General features: G+C 39.4%; 1 protein-coding gene across 1 annotated transcript in view; it reads right to left on the reverse strand.

The window, feature by feature from the left end:
* LOC124252981 (acetylcholinesterase-like) overlaps positions 1–14,762 on the reverse strand; it is a 58,479-nt gene that overhangs the window by 5,614 nt on the left and 38,103 nt on the right. The window contains exons 4-9 of the mRNA XM_046686729.1: positions 13,533–13,718; positions 9,147–9,343; positions 5,054–5,195; positions 4,072–4,152; positions 1,756–1,829; positions 888–1,017 (exon numbers count right to left, since the gene is read on the reverse strand). Coding sequence (XP_046542685.1) covers positions 888–1,017; positions 1,756–1,829; positions 4,072–4,152; positions 5,054–5,195; positions 9,147–9,343; positions 13,533–13,718 — 810 coding nt within the window. The remainder of the gene's footprint in view (positions 1–887; positions 1,018–1,755; positions 1,830–4,071; positions 4,153–5,053; positions 5,196–9,146; positions 9,344–13,532; positions 13,719–14,762) is intronic.

The following is a 14,762-nucleotide window of genomic DNA, read 5'->3' on the forward strand; positions in this document are numbered from 1 at the left end:
TTATAGTGCTAGCCCACTGAGATACCATGCCGCAGTGAAGCATGAATACCCCACTCAGACACATTATACTGACTCCGAGCCGGCCAGTCCTTGTTGTGCCCATTAATGCCGAGCGCCCGACAGGGACCAACAAGTACCATATTTTAACGTCTTTTGGTATGACGCGGTCGGGGATCGAACCCGCGACCTTCCGCTCTCCGGGCGGACTCTCTAACCTCTACACCACGGAGGCGGTCTATCTGCTGTAAGGTTGTAATTGTGTCTATTGCTTTTTGTATAATACTGACATACAAACATTTAAGTGCAAAGGAAATACAATTCTGCTTGAAAATACTTGTATCATTATGCATAAGTACAATCAGTTCTCGTTTGTTTGTAGTGTTACGCCACACTCAGCACAGTTAATAACAGATCATCGATATATCTGTTACTCTTTCCGAATTCACTTGTTTTCATTTATCAATCCGAGCAGAGAAGGTGCAACTTAAAACGACCACTTCCTGCCTAAATGGCCAAATCTCCAAATGTTATCAGTGTGGAAATACAGCATTGCACACACTGTTTTCTGAGAAAAGTTCAGATAACATTTACTTTCATTCTTCGCAAATTGACCTTCACTTTTTAAACTATGGCTGTAATGTATGGGCACACGTCCGTGTAGACTAACAACTAGTCTCTGAAATGAACATATTTTACTGAAAAAAGTTCATAGTAAAAAAAATATATATAATGAAAAGGAGCCCTGAGACTTTCTTCATTTTCAGAGCAGACCTGAAGCTGAGGAAATCTAGACTTGCCACATTTTCTAGACTTGTGTAGGCTTTCTTGGATATATTTGCTTCAGGGTCTGTACGAGAGACTAACGTCCGTGATGAAAGACAACTTACCCAGCCATGATGGTTTCATGGAAACTTGAGAGTGATACTCAAATGAGTAAAAATATACGTTCTTTGTCCTCTGCGCTAGACGTTTTGCGACATCAATGGCGGGAGCAACAAAGGTTGAATCACCAACAACCTATAGACAGAGAAATTCTCTGAAATACAGGTTCGTATCGGTATAGTGGAGAACATTTAAATACAAACCACTTTTTTCTTTTTCATAAAATGATATTTGAGCCATCGTAATGTAATAGATGTTACGTTTTATTATAAGTATCGTATTGATGATGACAATATTGTATTCTAAAATATAGGATGTGATAGTTTATTACATAGGTAGAATAAACATGTTCAGCAGTTCATAACACAGGTACCAATGCGACGAAATTCTACATTTTCATCTCTTTTTAATGATTAGGGATACACAATAGACTTGAAGGGCACATGCATGACCTATCTAATACAAAACATTAACTATCATAAACAAATCAGTTCTTTAAAAGAATATTCACTTTCATTTTTTTTGAAAACCAACAGAATGATACATGATATGTTTAAGAGTTAATTGTATACCAAACGAAGGGAGTGCAAATGATTACAATTAAGCAAGGTAACCAAGGTAAGCCCTTAAACAGATCTAATAGGGGCTTATCACATAATGTTCTTCATGAGGCCTGGCATTCTATCGAAAAGCTTTTTGGAAAGATAGATATCTCTGGGATCATAGTTTCAATTTAAAACATTCTGGATTTCCAGCTGAAGCTGAAATAATATCTACTTTCTCTTCATAAACAATCTCCCCTCCTCGCCTCTCATCCCCACCCAATTCAGCCAGTGTTCAAATAGTTAGCATACAAAGGTTCTGGAAACTTACGTCAGAGAGTCCGATGATGTTAGCCGTCTTATTATCAGGGTCTTTCCATGGTTTATATTCGTGGACAACAAGGTCTGCGAGAAATATGTGTCACATGAGTGTGGTCTCGTTATGACGTCAAAGTAACAAACATACATCTGGCATACATCTATAAGGCACATCTAAACGCATATGTACATATACAGATATACAGCTTCAATTCCATATGGCAAATATTTCTATTCAGTCACTAACACATTTTAAGAATATATGTCATCTAGTGGATCTATGAAAATGGTTATATCACTTAAAGGTAAAGGTTACACATTTAAGGTACATGTAAACGGGACTATAATGTCAGAAAAGAGGAATGGTATCACGCTGACACTGAACTACATGGTTCTTAAGTTCCTTACTGGAAGACGTATCGCGAAACGAGATCCTTTCCCTAACCGATCTGACAGGTGCGTGCTCTTTTAACAAACATATCACCGAAGGTCAAATCTTGCCATTGACCAAGGACTGCTGGTCAAAGCCCCCATCCAACCAAAGGCTCTCTCAGACATTGTTCACGCGAATTCTTTGAATATGTTACTGCTGGGCCCCGTTTCTCAAAGCGATCGTAGTGCTACGACAGTCGTAAGTCTATGTTAAAGTATGGGAGTTACGATCACCTTAGCGCTACGATCGCTTTGAGGAACGGCGCCCTGGACCATCAGCCATGGTAATACTATGTCATCCTACATGGATGGTACTGTAGTACAGTATAAACCATATAAAACAGACTACAATCACTTGATATTTATTAAGCATTGTCATATTTCTTCATGACTCATGTCCGGAAATACTTAAACTGTTTGTGTTCAGAGTTATGTCTTGGATATCATGCTTTATCTTTTCACAAATATTGAAATAATGAAATCAATATGAAGAGGTTGTACGACTGTGAAGATATTAAAAGCAACACTATGTTAACAAAGTGAGAACTGAAATATGAGATGAACATTACTGGACATATGGTACAGAGAACTGAAAACGTGCTTAACCGAAAAGACGTTTCCGTCTGCTTTCACCGTATTCAATATATTTAGACATTTTACTGACATTCCTTTCACTAAAATGTTCCTTAATTACATGACAATTATATCCCATCAAAAATCGGAATGTTCCAATGTGTCAGTGTATCATTTAGGCAGAATGTGCATGTTTCGGAATTATATCTGCTTCCTAAATTATTTAAATATTGAAACAAACACTAAACAAACATATATACTGTGAGTGACATGTACAACAAGGAGCGGAGTCAGGTAGGTTGTAGTACTGAACTGGTGGGTACTCAATTTTATTTTATTTTAAAATTCTGATACATAACTGAAATCCATAATGTTATATTTTCCTTTCTTAAATATTTCTAAATGTAAATTCTGCTCCCTACTTTTCTGAATCCGCTCGTACACCCAGGACTTTTGATGCAAACAAACATGTATGTAATCAAGTTTGTCAAGATGCAACAAGAACGAATTTGACAAATAATTCAAAATTAACCAATCATATTTATTTGAATGCAATAAAACTGCAAGCGAAGTTCATCTTGTGATAAGGAAATAATTTGAAGTGTATCAAAATTCGCCAAACCAATCAAACACTAAAATAGAAATGATACAATTGTTAAAGAATTGAAAAGAAGTCGCAAAAGGAAATATTTCAAAAATGAAATTTACATCCAGTTATTTTTTGCCCATTACCAATAATTTCCGGAATGTTTCTCATGATTTGGGGAGGTGGGGTAAATGTCCCGGCAATAACTGGGGTAAGTTCAATAAAATCTGCTTCTTTAACCACGATTTCAGCTGAAAAACATCAGAAGACCGCATACAGTAACATGGCAGTATGTCATGACGTTTCCAAGATCCATTGTAAACTCTTTCAAACAGTTGAGCCTGGTATGGTTAGAGTTGTCGCACCTTTTCCCTGACAGTAAAGGCAAGATACTTTAAGGCTTCCAACGTTTTATTCTGGTATATAGAATGTAAGGGAATAAAGACGGTATCTATAAAATGTGCTGCTTTTACATACTTACCAACTTATAAACATATCAATCAAACAGTTCGACTAATTTGGAAGTGACGTCGGTATTGAGTTTAAAAGCTTGGGTCCCGATCCACAAAACGTTCGTAGCGCTACGATATTCGTTGGCGTTTGATAGACTATAGAGTTACGACAGGTCGTAACGTTACGAACGCTTTATGGCTCAGGACCCTGAATATACGTTGACGGTTGTAGGAAAGAGTTTAGAATGGATCAGTAGACACCACATGTTATAATACAAAGCTGTACCTATATCGATGTCAATTGTCGTGACGGCTTCCACAAACCACGGCGTCAGCTTAATATCCATTTTCTCGTTAACCCTGACAGCTGTTGAAACAAAATATAACCCACATAGTGGACCAGTTTAATCCTTTACTTCAATTACAAATGTCGAAACAAAATATAACCCACACAGTGGACCAGTTTAATCCCTTACCATAATTACAGGTGTCGAAACAAAATATAACCCACACAGTGGACCAGTTTAATTCCTTACCATAATTACAGGTGTCGAAACAAAATATAACCCACCTAGTGGACCAGTTTAATCCTTTACTTCAATTACAAATGTCGAAACAAAATAACCCACACAGTGGACCAGTTTAATTCCTTACCATAATTACAGGTGCCGAAACAAAATATAACCCACATAGTGGACCAGTTCAACTCTTTCCATAATTACAGGTTTTTAATCTTCCGAAACGAAATCATTTCTGTACACATTTATGGAGACATGATACTTGGTAAGTCTCATCGTAAAATCACTGGCGCCATACAATCAGAATATACGTGAAAATCATGAAAACCACCTGTAAACTTCAAAAGGCTGACTATATACACCGGTAACTTATTCAGAAGTAGTCTCTTAACGGGTTGCAAATGCACATTTAAACAGCATCTCGTAAATGACAATCATTTCTCATTTTAGAAAGCAATATAAATTAAATGAGGCACTGTTCTCCTTGTGTTTGTAACATTTAAATGTCTGCCCGTGTTCAAACATTCCAAACGTCAAACATAACATTCTCAAACATTAGACGATAAGAAGTAACAGTTTTTAGTTTTCATGAGACGATCTCCGTCATTATATATGAAAATCCATATTTTAAGAATGAGGAGATTCAGTTTTCATGTTGTTAGTCATTAATTAAATATGTCTGACAGAGGAATTACAATGTAAACTTACTCCAGTCTTACGTCAGTGTTACGGTTCTTCCTTGCACGTTACCTGTAAGCGACCCTTCATCTCGGGTAACACCTGTCATGAAGACTTCGCCGTTCAAGTCGGCGTCTTTCAGAAGTGTCTCTGGGTCACTGTGTAGGAACTGCTGATCGATGACGGGGGAGAAGTTGTACATCCCTGGCACGTACTAAAAAAAAGATAAAACCCTTTTAAAAGATTGTTGGGAAACAGATACCCCAGTAAAAGTAAATGTAAAACCCCAGTATTAGATTTCTTAGAAAACATACAAACCCCAGTAAAGGATTCTGGAAAACATAACAAGGGAGTTATAGATTCCTTATAACACCAGGAACAGATTCGTTGGAAAACAAAACATCCCAGTAAACGATTTCGTGAAGAGCATAAAAAGATAGTAAAAGATTCCGTTCAATACCAAAACCACCAGTAAGAGATTCCTGAAAAACGGAAAAAGTACAGTCATTCTTCCTAGATTAAAGAACAGTGTGTAAAGTACAGACAGTTGTTTTAAACAATGTTTTCTAAACAATGTTAAATACATCCTGTAAAAACAAGCCGTGAAGATTCGGGTTAGAATTGATCTTCAGTAGCCCATGCTTGTCATAAAATGCGACTAATGGGATCAGGTGGTCAGGCTCGCTGACTTGGTTGAGACATGTTATCGTATCCCAATACCGTATATCGACGCTGAAGCTGTTGATCACTAGATTGTCTGGTCTAAATTCGATCATTTACAGACCGCCGCCATTTAGCTTGAATATTGCTGAGTGCGGCGTTCAGGCGCGTATCAATAACAACCAACCAACCAATCCTGTAAAAAACACGTGACCCTGACTGGTACGCACCAACCTATGTAAAGCTCCAGTAAAATACATGTATTCAGGCTTCAAGACACGCAGCTGTTTCAACTCATTTCTACACCGATTGAGTGGTTATTTAATGAGGCAGTGGTACGGCACCTGTGAGAGCTGATCAAGGTACCAATCCATGGCTTGGATTTTCCGAAAAAAAGATGTTATCCATGTTTAGGTTTGAATTAAGTAATTACGCTTTAGTGTAAAAAAGGAAATTGCATGCAATGAACAAAATCACACTTATTTCACAAACAATAGTTTCAATCATAGTTTAAGTGGTATCATATTATTTTTTTCTTTTGTAGTTGTAAGTTAAATATCTAGCCTCGATTTAAAAAGATCAAGAGGTGCCGCAGAGTTTGTAAGATGGCAGAATCAGTTATCGTTGGTCGTGACCATAAACTTGCACCGATTATGATTCTGGTTTTGTTATTGTCGGCACTGTGGTCGTGGGCACGACAATGAACCCTGCAACAATTCCGGCTTCAGTCCCAAGTCAAGATTGGCCACATGATAAATCTGAATGCAGTACAGACCCGGGTTAGAATTGGTCTTCTGCAGCCCATTAAAACAAAATATCCCTGACAGGTGTTGAAACAAAATACAACCCACACAAGGGACCAGTTTAATCCTTTACTATAATTACAGGTGTTGAAACAAAATACAACCCACATAGTGGACCTGTTTAATCCTTTACTATAATTACATATGTGGAAACAAAATACAACCCACATAGTGGACCTGTTTAATCCTTTACTATAATTACAGGTGTTGAAACAAAATACAACCCACATAGTGGACCTGTTTAATCCTTTACTATAATTACAGGTGTTGAAACAAAATACAACCCACATAGTGGACCAGTTTAATCCTTTACTATAATTACAGATGTTGAAACAAAATACAACCCACATAGTGGACCTGTTTAATCCTTTACTATAATTACAGGTGTTGAAACAAAATACAATACACATAGTGGACCTGTTTAATCCTTTACTATAATTACATATGTGGAAACAAAATACAACCCACATAGTGGACCTGTTTAATCCTTTACTATAATTACAGGTGTTGAAACAAAATACAACCCACATAGTGGACCTGTTTAATCCTTTACTATAATTACAGGTGTTGAAACAAAATACAACCCACATAGTGGACCAGTTTAATCCTTTACTATAATTACAGATGTTGAAACAAAATACAACCCACATAGTGGACCAGTTTAATCCTTTACTATAATTACAGATGTTGAAACAAAATACAACCCACATAGTGGACCTGTTTAATCCTTTACTATAATTACAGGTGTTGAAACAAAATACAACCCACATGGGATCGGGTGGTCAGGCATCGTATTCCCATTGCGTAGATCGATGATCACTTGATTGTCTGGTCAAGACTCGATTATTTACAGACCGCTGCCATATAGCTGGAACATTGCTGAGTGCGGCGTTCAGCAACAAACCAACCAACCAGGAATACAGTACAAGGCAACGTAAAACTATCATGGGTCCTTACTCGTGCCATATTAACGACCTTGTCATAATAATGCTATTGCGATCAACCACGAAGGTAGATTTAACGTTCTGAACAAACTGTTCAACTCTTAACTGATCAGTGAGTGAGTTGAGTTTTACGCAGCTTTTAGCAATATTCCAGCAATATCAAGGCGGGAGACACTAGAAATGGGCTTCACACATTGTATCTATGTTGGGAATCGAACCCGGGCCTTCGGCGTGACGAGCGAACGCTTTAACCACTAGGCTACCCAACCGCCCCCTTAACTGATCAACGTTCATTCGTGCATGTGACCGGGGACATATTTATGTACTTCTTAATACTTTTCGGAAGAGTCTAAAAGTTTGCTCTTGTTCAAGGTTATATAGTGATGTCATGGTGTAGTCACAGCTCTTAAAGCGACTTCTTTGGTCAACTTGCCCCGATAAAACATCTTTTTCTAAGTGCTCTTAGTTAGTCGAAGACCAACTTTGACATTCGCATGGTCACATCTGTCATGTATGCTTTATGTATTGAGATGTCTGGGGTGAGCCTAGAGTTGCTATATCTCATTAGACACAGACATGGCTCGCCTAAATCGAGGAGACATACAACGGTGCTACACGTCACAGAATAATGGCACCGTCAGAATGGACTGTCTACTTCCGATATGGATCAGTGGCATGCAAGACGCGTCCTTCTAAATAATGCACTTGTTATCTTTGGGTGCATTTAAATAACCACGATTCTGCGGAGTGTTTCCACGAAAAAAGTACGATTATTGTTCTCCAGAACAGATGGTTTATGATGTGTTATACTGACTATTTACAGAGATGATAACCAAGTGTTCGCGAAAAGGTCATCATATCGGTCACAAAATCGCGCAAAGGCAAGGCAAGTATTTTGTCTTAACAAACATGAGAACATACAGTGTATCGTATAAGTGAAAATAAGGAATTGCGGGGGTCATCATATTTGTCACTTTAAATTTACCCCCCAAATGTCTCCCATAACTCTTTCTGAAAGATTCAGTAAGGTCCAGGATGTTATAACCTGGATCAATCCCGATCTTTGCACTGTTATAATCGTCCTGAAAGTACAAAACCGATACATTGTGGGATCAAAAAGCGAAGCACACAATCACTGGAGATTCCTGTAAGAACGGTTCAGGCGATGGGACTGGCAGAGAGCTCGTCACTGAACCCCGGAAACAAGGGCCGCGTTTTATATTTTTCTGTTGTTGTTTTTGTTTTTTGGGGGGTTTGCTTGCTTTGTTTTTTTGTTTTAATGTTTTGTTGTTTATTTTGTAAATTTTTTTATTTTTTTGTTTCTTGTTGTTGTTTGTTTGTTTGTTTGTTTATTGTTGTTGTTTTTGGAGGGTTTGTTTTGGTTTTTTTGTTTTGGGTGGTGTAAATATCAATCTCATTTCTTTCCCCCTACCCCTACCACCCATCCCCCATCTGAAATATTGCTGAGTGAGGCGTTACACAACAAACATACACAGTACACACCACTCGAAATTGCACCACAGCTAATTCAGTTTGGAACTTTATACCAATATGTCAAACCTTTGTTGGGGCGGTGGGGTAGCCTCGTGGTTAAGTGTTCGCTCGTCACGCCGAAGTCCCGGGTTCGATTCCCCACATGGGTACAATGTGTGAAACCCATTTCTGGTGTCCCCGCCGTGATATTGCTGGAATATTGCTAAAAGCGCGTAAAGCTAAACTGACTCACACACTCAATCACTCAAACCTTTTATCACTTACATCATATTCCTCCTTTATGATGTCCTTCCAGTCTTTGGTCTTCAGACACTGCTTCAGTTTCTGCATATCCTGCTCGGCATAACAGCCAAGTTTCTCGGCAAAGCGAATTGTTCTGAAGATGGCATTAGCAGGAGGCCGGAGGAGGGCCCAGTAAGCCGTCGGTGACCCACTCTGTAGGATGGCGTACCGGAACAGTCCTATAGAGAGAATAAACTATTAAGTCAATTGGTGGTATTTATGAATAAAAACCTATCCCAGAATTCATATAGGACTAGCGCTGGATTGGAATTTCTTGACCAGTCAAATACCCTTAGAGTAAATATGGCATACTGTGAATCCACTTCCAAGTATTTACATACAGAAGATTGCTGGAGTGTGTTCGCTGTTGAGCAGGAACATTGCCCCTCTCACGATTTTCAGATTCATCACGGGACAAAAATTACCTGCATATAATAATAAGCTCTATGAACTTTCAGAAGCTGGATATGGAGACTGACGTTTTTGATACAGCCAGATGCAAAATTACCCACTTGCAAATAACACACGAATTATTAAATGGCGAGCGGATTTTTTCACTATGTCTGCTGTCCACATGGGACCTATCATCTATGCCATTTCAGGTACAATAGTTTTCAAAAAAACAAACACAACGGATAAATTCTTTGAGTGGCATTTTAGAAGTACAATATAAACCAAACTTTATGTTATAACAACTATTTTTATTTCTTGAGTGCGACGTTTCGATACAGAATCTTGCTAACAGCTGGTGGAGACATTTCTTGGTTGCTAATAGCTAGTAAATACAAGACTTACATGTTAATAGCTAGTGGAGACATTTCCTGCCTGATAATAGCTAGTGAAGACATTTCATGCTTGCTAATAGCTAGTGAAGACATTTCGTGCTTGCTAATAGCTGGGGAAGACATTTCTTGTTTGCTAATAGCTGGGGAAGACATTTCTTGTTTGCTAATAGCTGGGGAAGACATTTCTTGCTTGCTAATAGCCGGGGAAGACATTTCTTGCTTGCTAATAGCCGGGGAAGACATTTCTTGTTTGCTAATAGCCGGGGAAGACATTTCTTGCTTGTTAATAGCTAGTGAAGACATTTCTTCCTTGTTAATAGCTGGGGAAGTCATTTCTTGTTTGCTAATAGCTGGGGAAGACATTTCTTGTTTGCTAATAGCTGGGGAAGACATTTCTTGCTTGTTAATAGCCGGGGAAGACATTTCCTGCTTGATAATAGCTAGTGAAGACATTTCTTGCTTGATAATAGCTGGGGAAGACATTTCTTTCTTGTTAATAGCTGGGGAAGACATTTCTTGCTTGTTAATAGCTGGGGAAGACATTCCCTGCTTGATAATAGCTAGTGAAGACATTTCTTGTTTGCTAATAGCTGGGGAAGACATTTCTTGTTTGCTAATAGCTTGGGAAGACCTTTCTTGCTTGCTAATAGGTGGTGAAGACATTTCTTGCTTGCTAATAGCCGGGGAAGACATTTCTTGCTTGCTAATAGCTGGGGACGACATTTCTTGCTTGTTAATAGCTGGGGAAGACATTTCTTGCTTGCTAATAGCTAGTGAAGACATTTCTTGTTTGCTAATAGCCGGGGAAGACATTTCTTGCTTGCTAATAACTAGTGAAGACATTTCTTCCTTGCTAATAGCTAGGGAAGACATTTCTTGCTTGTTAATAGCTAGTGAAGACATTTCTTGCTTGTTAATAGCTAGTGAAGACATTTCTTGCTTGTTAATAGCTAGTGAAGACATTTCTTGCTTGTTAATAGCTAGTGAATACATTTCTTGTTTGCTAATAGCTGGGGAAGACATTTCTTTCTTGTTAATAGCTGGGGAAGACATTTCCTGCTTGATAATAGCTAGTGAAGACATTTCTTGCTTGCTAATAGCTGGGGAAGACATTTCTTGTTTGCTAATAGCTGGGGAAGACATTTCTTGCTTGCTAATAGCCGGGGAAGACATTTCTTGTTTGCTAATAGCTGGGGAAGACATTTCTTGCTTGTTAATATCTGGGGAAGACATTTCTTGCTTGCTAATAGCTGGGGAAGACATTTCTTGTTTGCTAATAGCCGGGGGAGACATTTCTTGCTTGCTAATAGCTAGTGAAGACATTTCTTGCTTGTTAATAGCTAGTGAAGACATTTCTTGCTTGTTAAAAGCTAGTGAAGATATTTATTGCTTGTTAATAGCTAGTGAAGACATTTCTTGCTTGTTAATAGCTAGTGAAGACATTTCTTGCTTGTTAATAGCTAGTGAAGACATTTCTTGCTTGTTAATAGCTGGGGAAGACATTTCTTGTTTGCTAATAGCTGGGGAAGACATTTCTTGCTTGCTAATAGCCGGTGAAGACATTTCTTGCTTGTTAATAGCTAGTGAAGACATTTCTTGCTTGTTAATAGCTAGTGAAGACATTTCTTGCTTGTTAATAGCTAGTGAAGACATTTCTTGCTTGTTAATAGCTAGTGAAGACATTTCTTGCTTGTTAATAGCTAGTGAAGACATTTTGTGCATGCTGATAGCCAGTGAAGACATTTCCTGCTTGATAACAGCTGGTGGGGACATTTCTTGAATGTTAAATCATTTCTTGCTTGCTAATAGTTAGTGGAGGCATTCCTTGCTTTTTAATTGGTAGTAGTGACATTTATTGTTTGTTAATAGCTAGGGAAGACATATTTTGCCTGTCACCAGCTAGTAAAGCCATTTCTTGATTGCCACGAGCAAACAGCACTTGCAATTAAATTTCATTCATGAATGCGTGTTTTCAGGAAAATGAGCGTCCCAGTCACGAAACCCATGTCCAGCAGGTGTCAGAAACATTGATATTTGGCATGTGGAGTGATGAGATTGAGAAAATATGCCCTGTAGATTTTCAATGACTCAAACTTCATTGTTTCGGAATCACGGGTAATGGGTTGCAAATATACTAGTTTCCATTATTGAAGGGTTAAGGTTCTATATAGCAATATTTAGGAATATATGTTAAAATGTCGTCATTTCTGAAGATAACGATAAATTTCTTTTTTATTCATGCAAACAATTGTTCACCAAACACACAGACAAAAGAGTTTGAAATGTTTTGACGTTAGCAGAAAGAGGTCAGGCAGTTGGGCTGATGCAAGCCGGATGGACACAGCGGGCAACTGCTAATCACTTCAACGTGAGTCAAAGCGTGATAGGGAGACTGTGGCAGAGGTTCCAGGCCACAGGTACAGTTGAATATGCACGAAGACCTGGCAGACCAAGGGTGACTACAGCGAGGCAGGATAGACACTTGGTGTCGCCCTACATAACGGATTCTTGACAACAGTGGATCTCCAAGCTGAACACTTGAATGTCAACAACGTCCGGATCAGTGGGATTACTGTTCGTCGCCTCTTGCATGCTGCGGGGTTTCATTCACATCGACCTGCTGTTCGCCCACCATTGACACTACGTCAGCGACAGGCCCGTATGGCATGGACTAGGCGTCATTCTCGGTGGAATCAACGCCAGTGGTCAGCCGTGTTTTTTTACAGATGAAAGTAGGTTTAATCTGTCCTTGAATGGTGGTCGTCGCAGGGTTTTCCGTCGTCGAGGTGAACGTATCACAGATGCAACTGTTGCTACCCACAACCGATTTGGTGGAGCCTCCGTAATGGTTTGGGCAGGGCTTTCAGCAACTGGACGCACTGACCTTTACGTCATCAATGGTAATCTCAATGGTCAGCGATATCGTGATGAAATTTTGAGTGTCATCGCAGTACCATACCTCCAGGCTATGCATGGGTTTTACGGCCGTGTTTTGCTGGATGATAATGCAAGACCACACCGGGAAAGAATAGTCACTGCTTATCTGCAACAGCAAGGTGTTGACCACATGGACTGGCCAGCATGTTCTCCTGACCTCAATCCAATAGAACATGCATGGGACGAGTTGGGTAGGAGAGTGTACAGGCGACATCATTAACCACGGACTGTCCAGGAGCTCCAACGACTCTTAATCAATGAATGGCAGCAGATTCCACAAGCCTTTTTCATGAACGTGATACGAAGCATGAGGTCACGGTGTAACAGTGTCATTGACCAAAGGGGTGGGTACAGAAGACACTGATCATCTTAAGACTCTATGATTTGCTATTCTGATTTATAAGGATGCCTCTCTTTAATGCTCTGTAAAATCGTAAATCCTTCATTCAATGTGAGGAATATTGCTTTAAACAGGTTTTCCATACATTAAAGATGTTTTTTTTAAGTTGAAAGGGGTTGTTTATTAATACAACGTGTCTGTTAGCAGCCTTAAGAAAACTTGACCCTTCAATATTGGAAGTGAGTATATATCATTCGTTTGTTTTATCCATAATACTCATGACTTTCCTACCTCAGAGCGACTTACCTTTTGAGTGAGGTGACACGACATGAAAACCGACATTTCCTCCTCCCGCACTGTGACCTTCCACGGTGACCTTGGTTGGGTCACCTCCAAAAAAATGAATATTTTTGGATACCCATTTGAGCGCTGCAGTCTGATCCATTAGCCCATAGTTCCCCGGAAACTCTGGTCGCTCGCCACTCAGGAACCCTGCAACAAGGAGAGGTACATCCACACAAATTGGACACAGAAATTTTAAACACAAATCGTCTGGATTGACACGTTATATCGTGCCATCATGGGCAGTTGCAAAACATCTACAGAGCACACTGTGTACTGATTCCCAGTCGCGATGACTGCTTCTGGTAGCACATAAGGTGCTAAAACGTTTCGCGAACAAATATTTATATCGTTAGGGGTTAAGTCAGATTCATATTGTTTCTACCTAGTTCGGAAGCCCCTGTTTCTAGGTTCGGAACCCCCATCCTCCAAAGTGGTTAACGTCCGAGAACGTCATCACTTCGAGATTTCCTCCTACATCAAGACAACACATGACGATATCAATACAATACTATATGAAGCGGCGTTACCCTCACTCACTCAAATGGTTTCTTTTTGGTCTGACGATTGAATACAGAGCCTAATTTTGTGACTTTACTTAAATGACGAGACGTAAATCGTATTGATAACGTTTCTCGAATTCTTGTCTGGAATGAGACGGGTTAAGAGAGTGACATGTATGTGATGTCCGAACATACTAATGTAAATATCTGACAATGTATGCCAGTATCCCTGATACTTGTTAACAGTTTATATGAAGGGTTGGCTGGTTGGTTGGTTGGTTGGTTGGTTGGTTAGCGACGCACTCAGCAATATTCCAGCTATATGGCGGCGGTCTGTAAATAATCGAGTCTGGACGAGACAATCCAGTGATCAACAGCATGAGCATCAATCTCAAAATTAAATGAATAAAGTAATCGGACTCAAGGTTCCAGTGAAGTCGGGGCGGTGGGGTAGCCTAGTGGTTAAAGCGTTGGCTCGTCACGCCGAAGGCCCGGGTTCGATTCCCCACATGGGCACAATGTGTTAAGCCCATTTCTAGTGTCCCCCGCCATGATATTGCCGAAACATTGCTAAAAGCGGCGTAAAACTAAACTCAGTCAGTCAGTCAGTCCAGTGAAGTCAGATCGTCACTGAATTATATGAATTAAGACAAAGGCTAGTAGGTGAAAGCTGTTTAACGCCAGAGTCGGC

The sequence above is a fragment of the Haliotis rubra genome, unplaced genomic scaffold (genome assembly GCF_003918875.1).
Source record: "Haliotis rubra isolate DU_JTF1 unplaced genomic scaffold, ASM391887v1 Scf10, whole genome shotgun sequence".
Lineage (NCBI taxonomy): Eukaryota > Metazoa > Mollusca > Gastropoda > Lepetellida > Haliotidae > Haliotis > Haliotis rubra.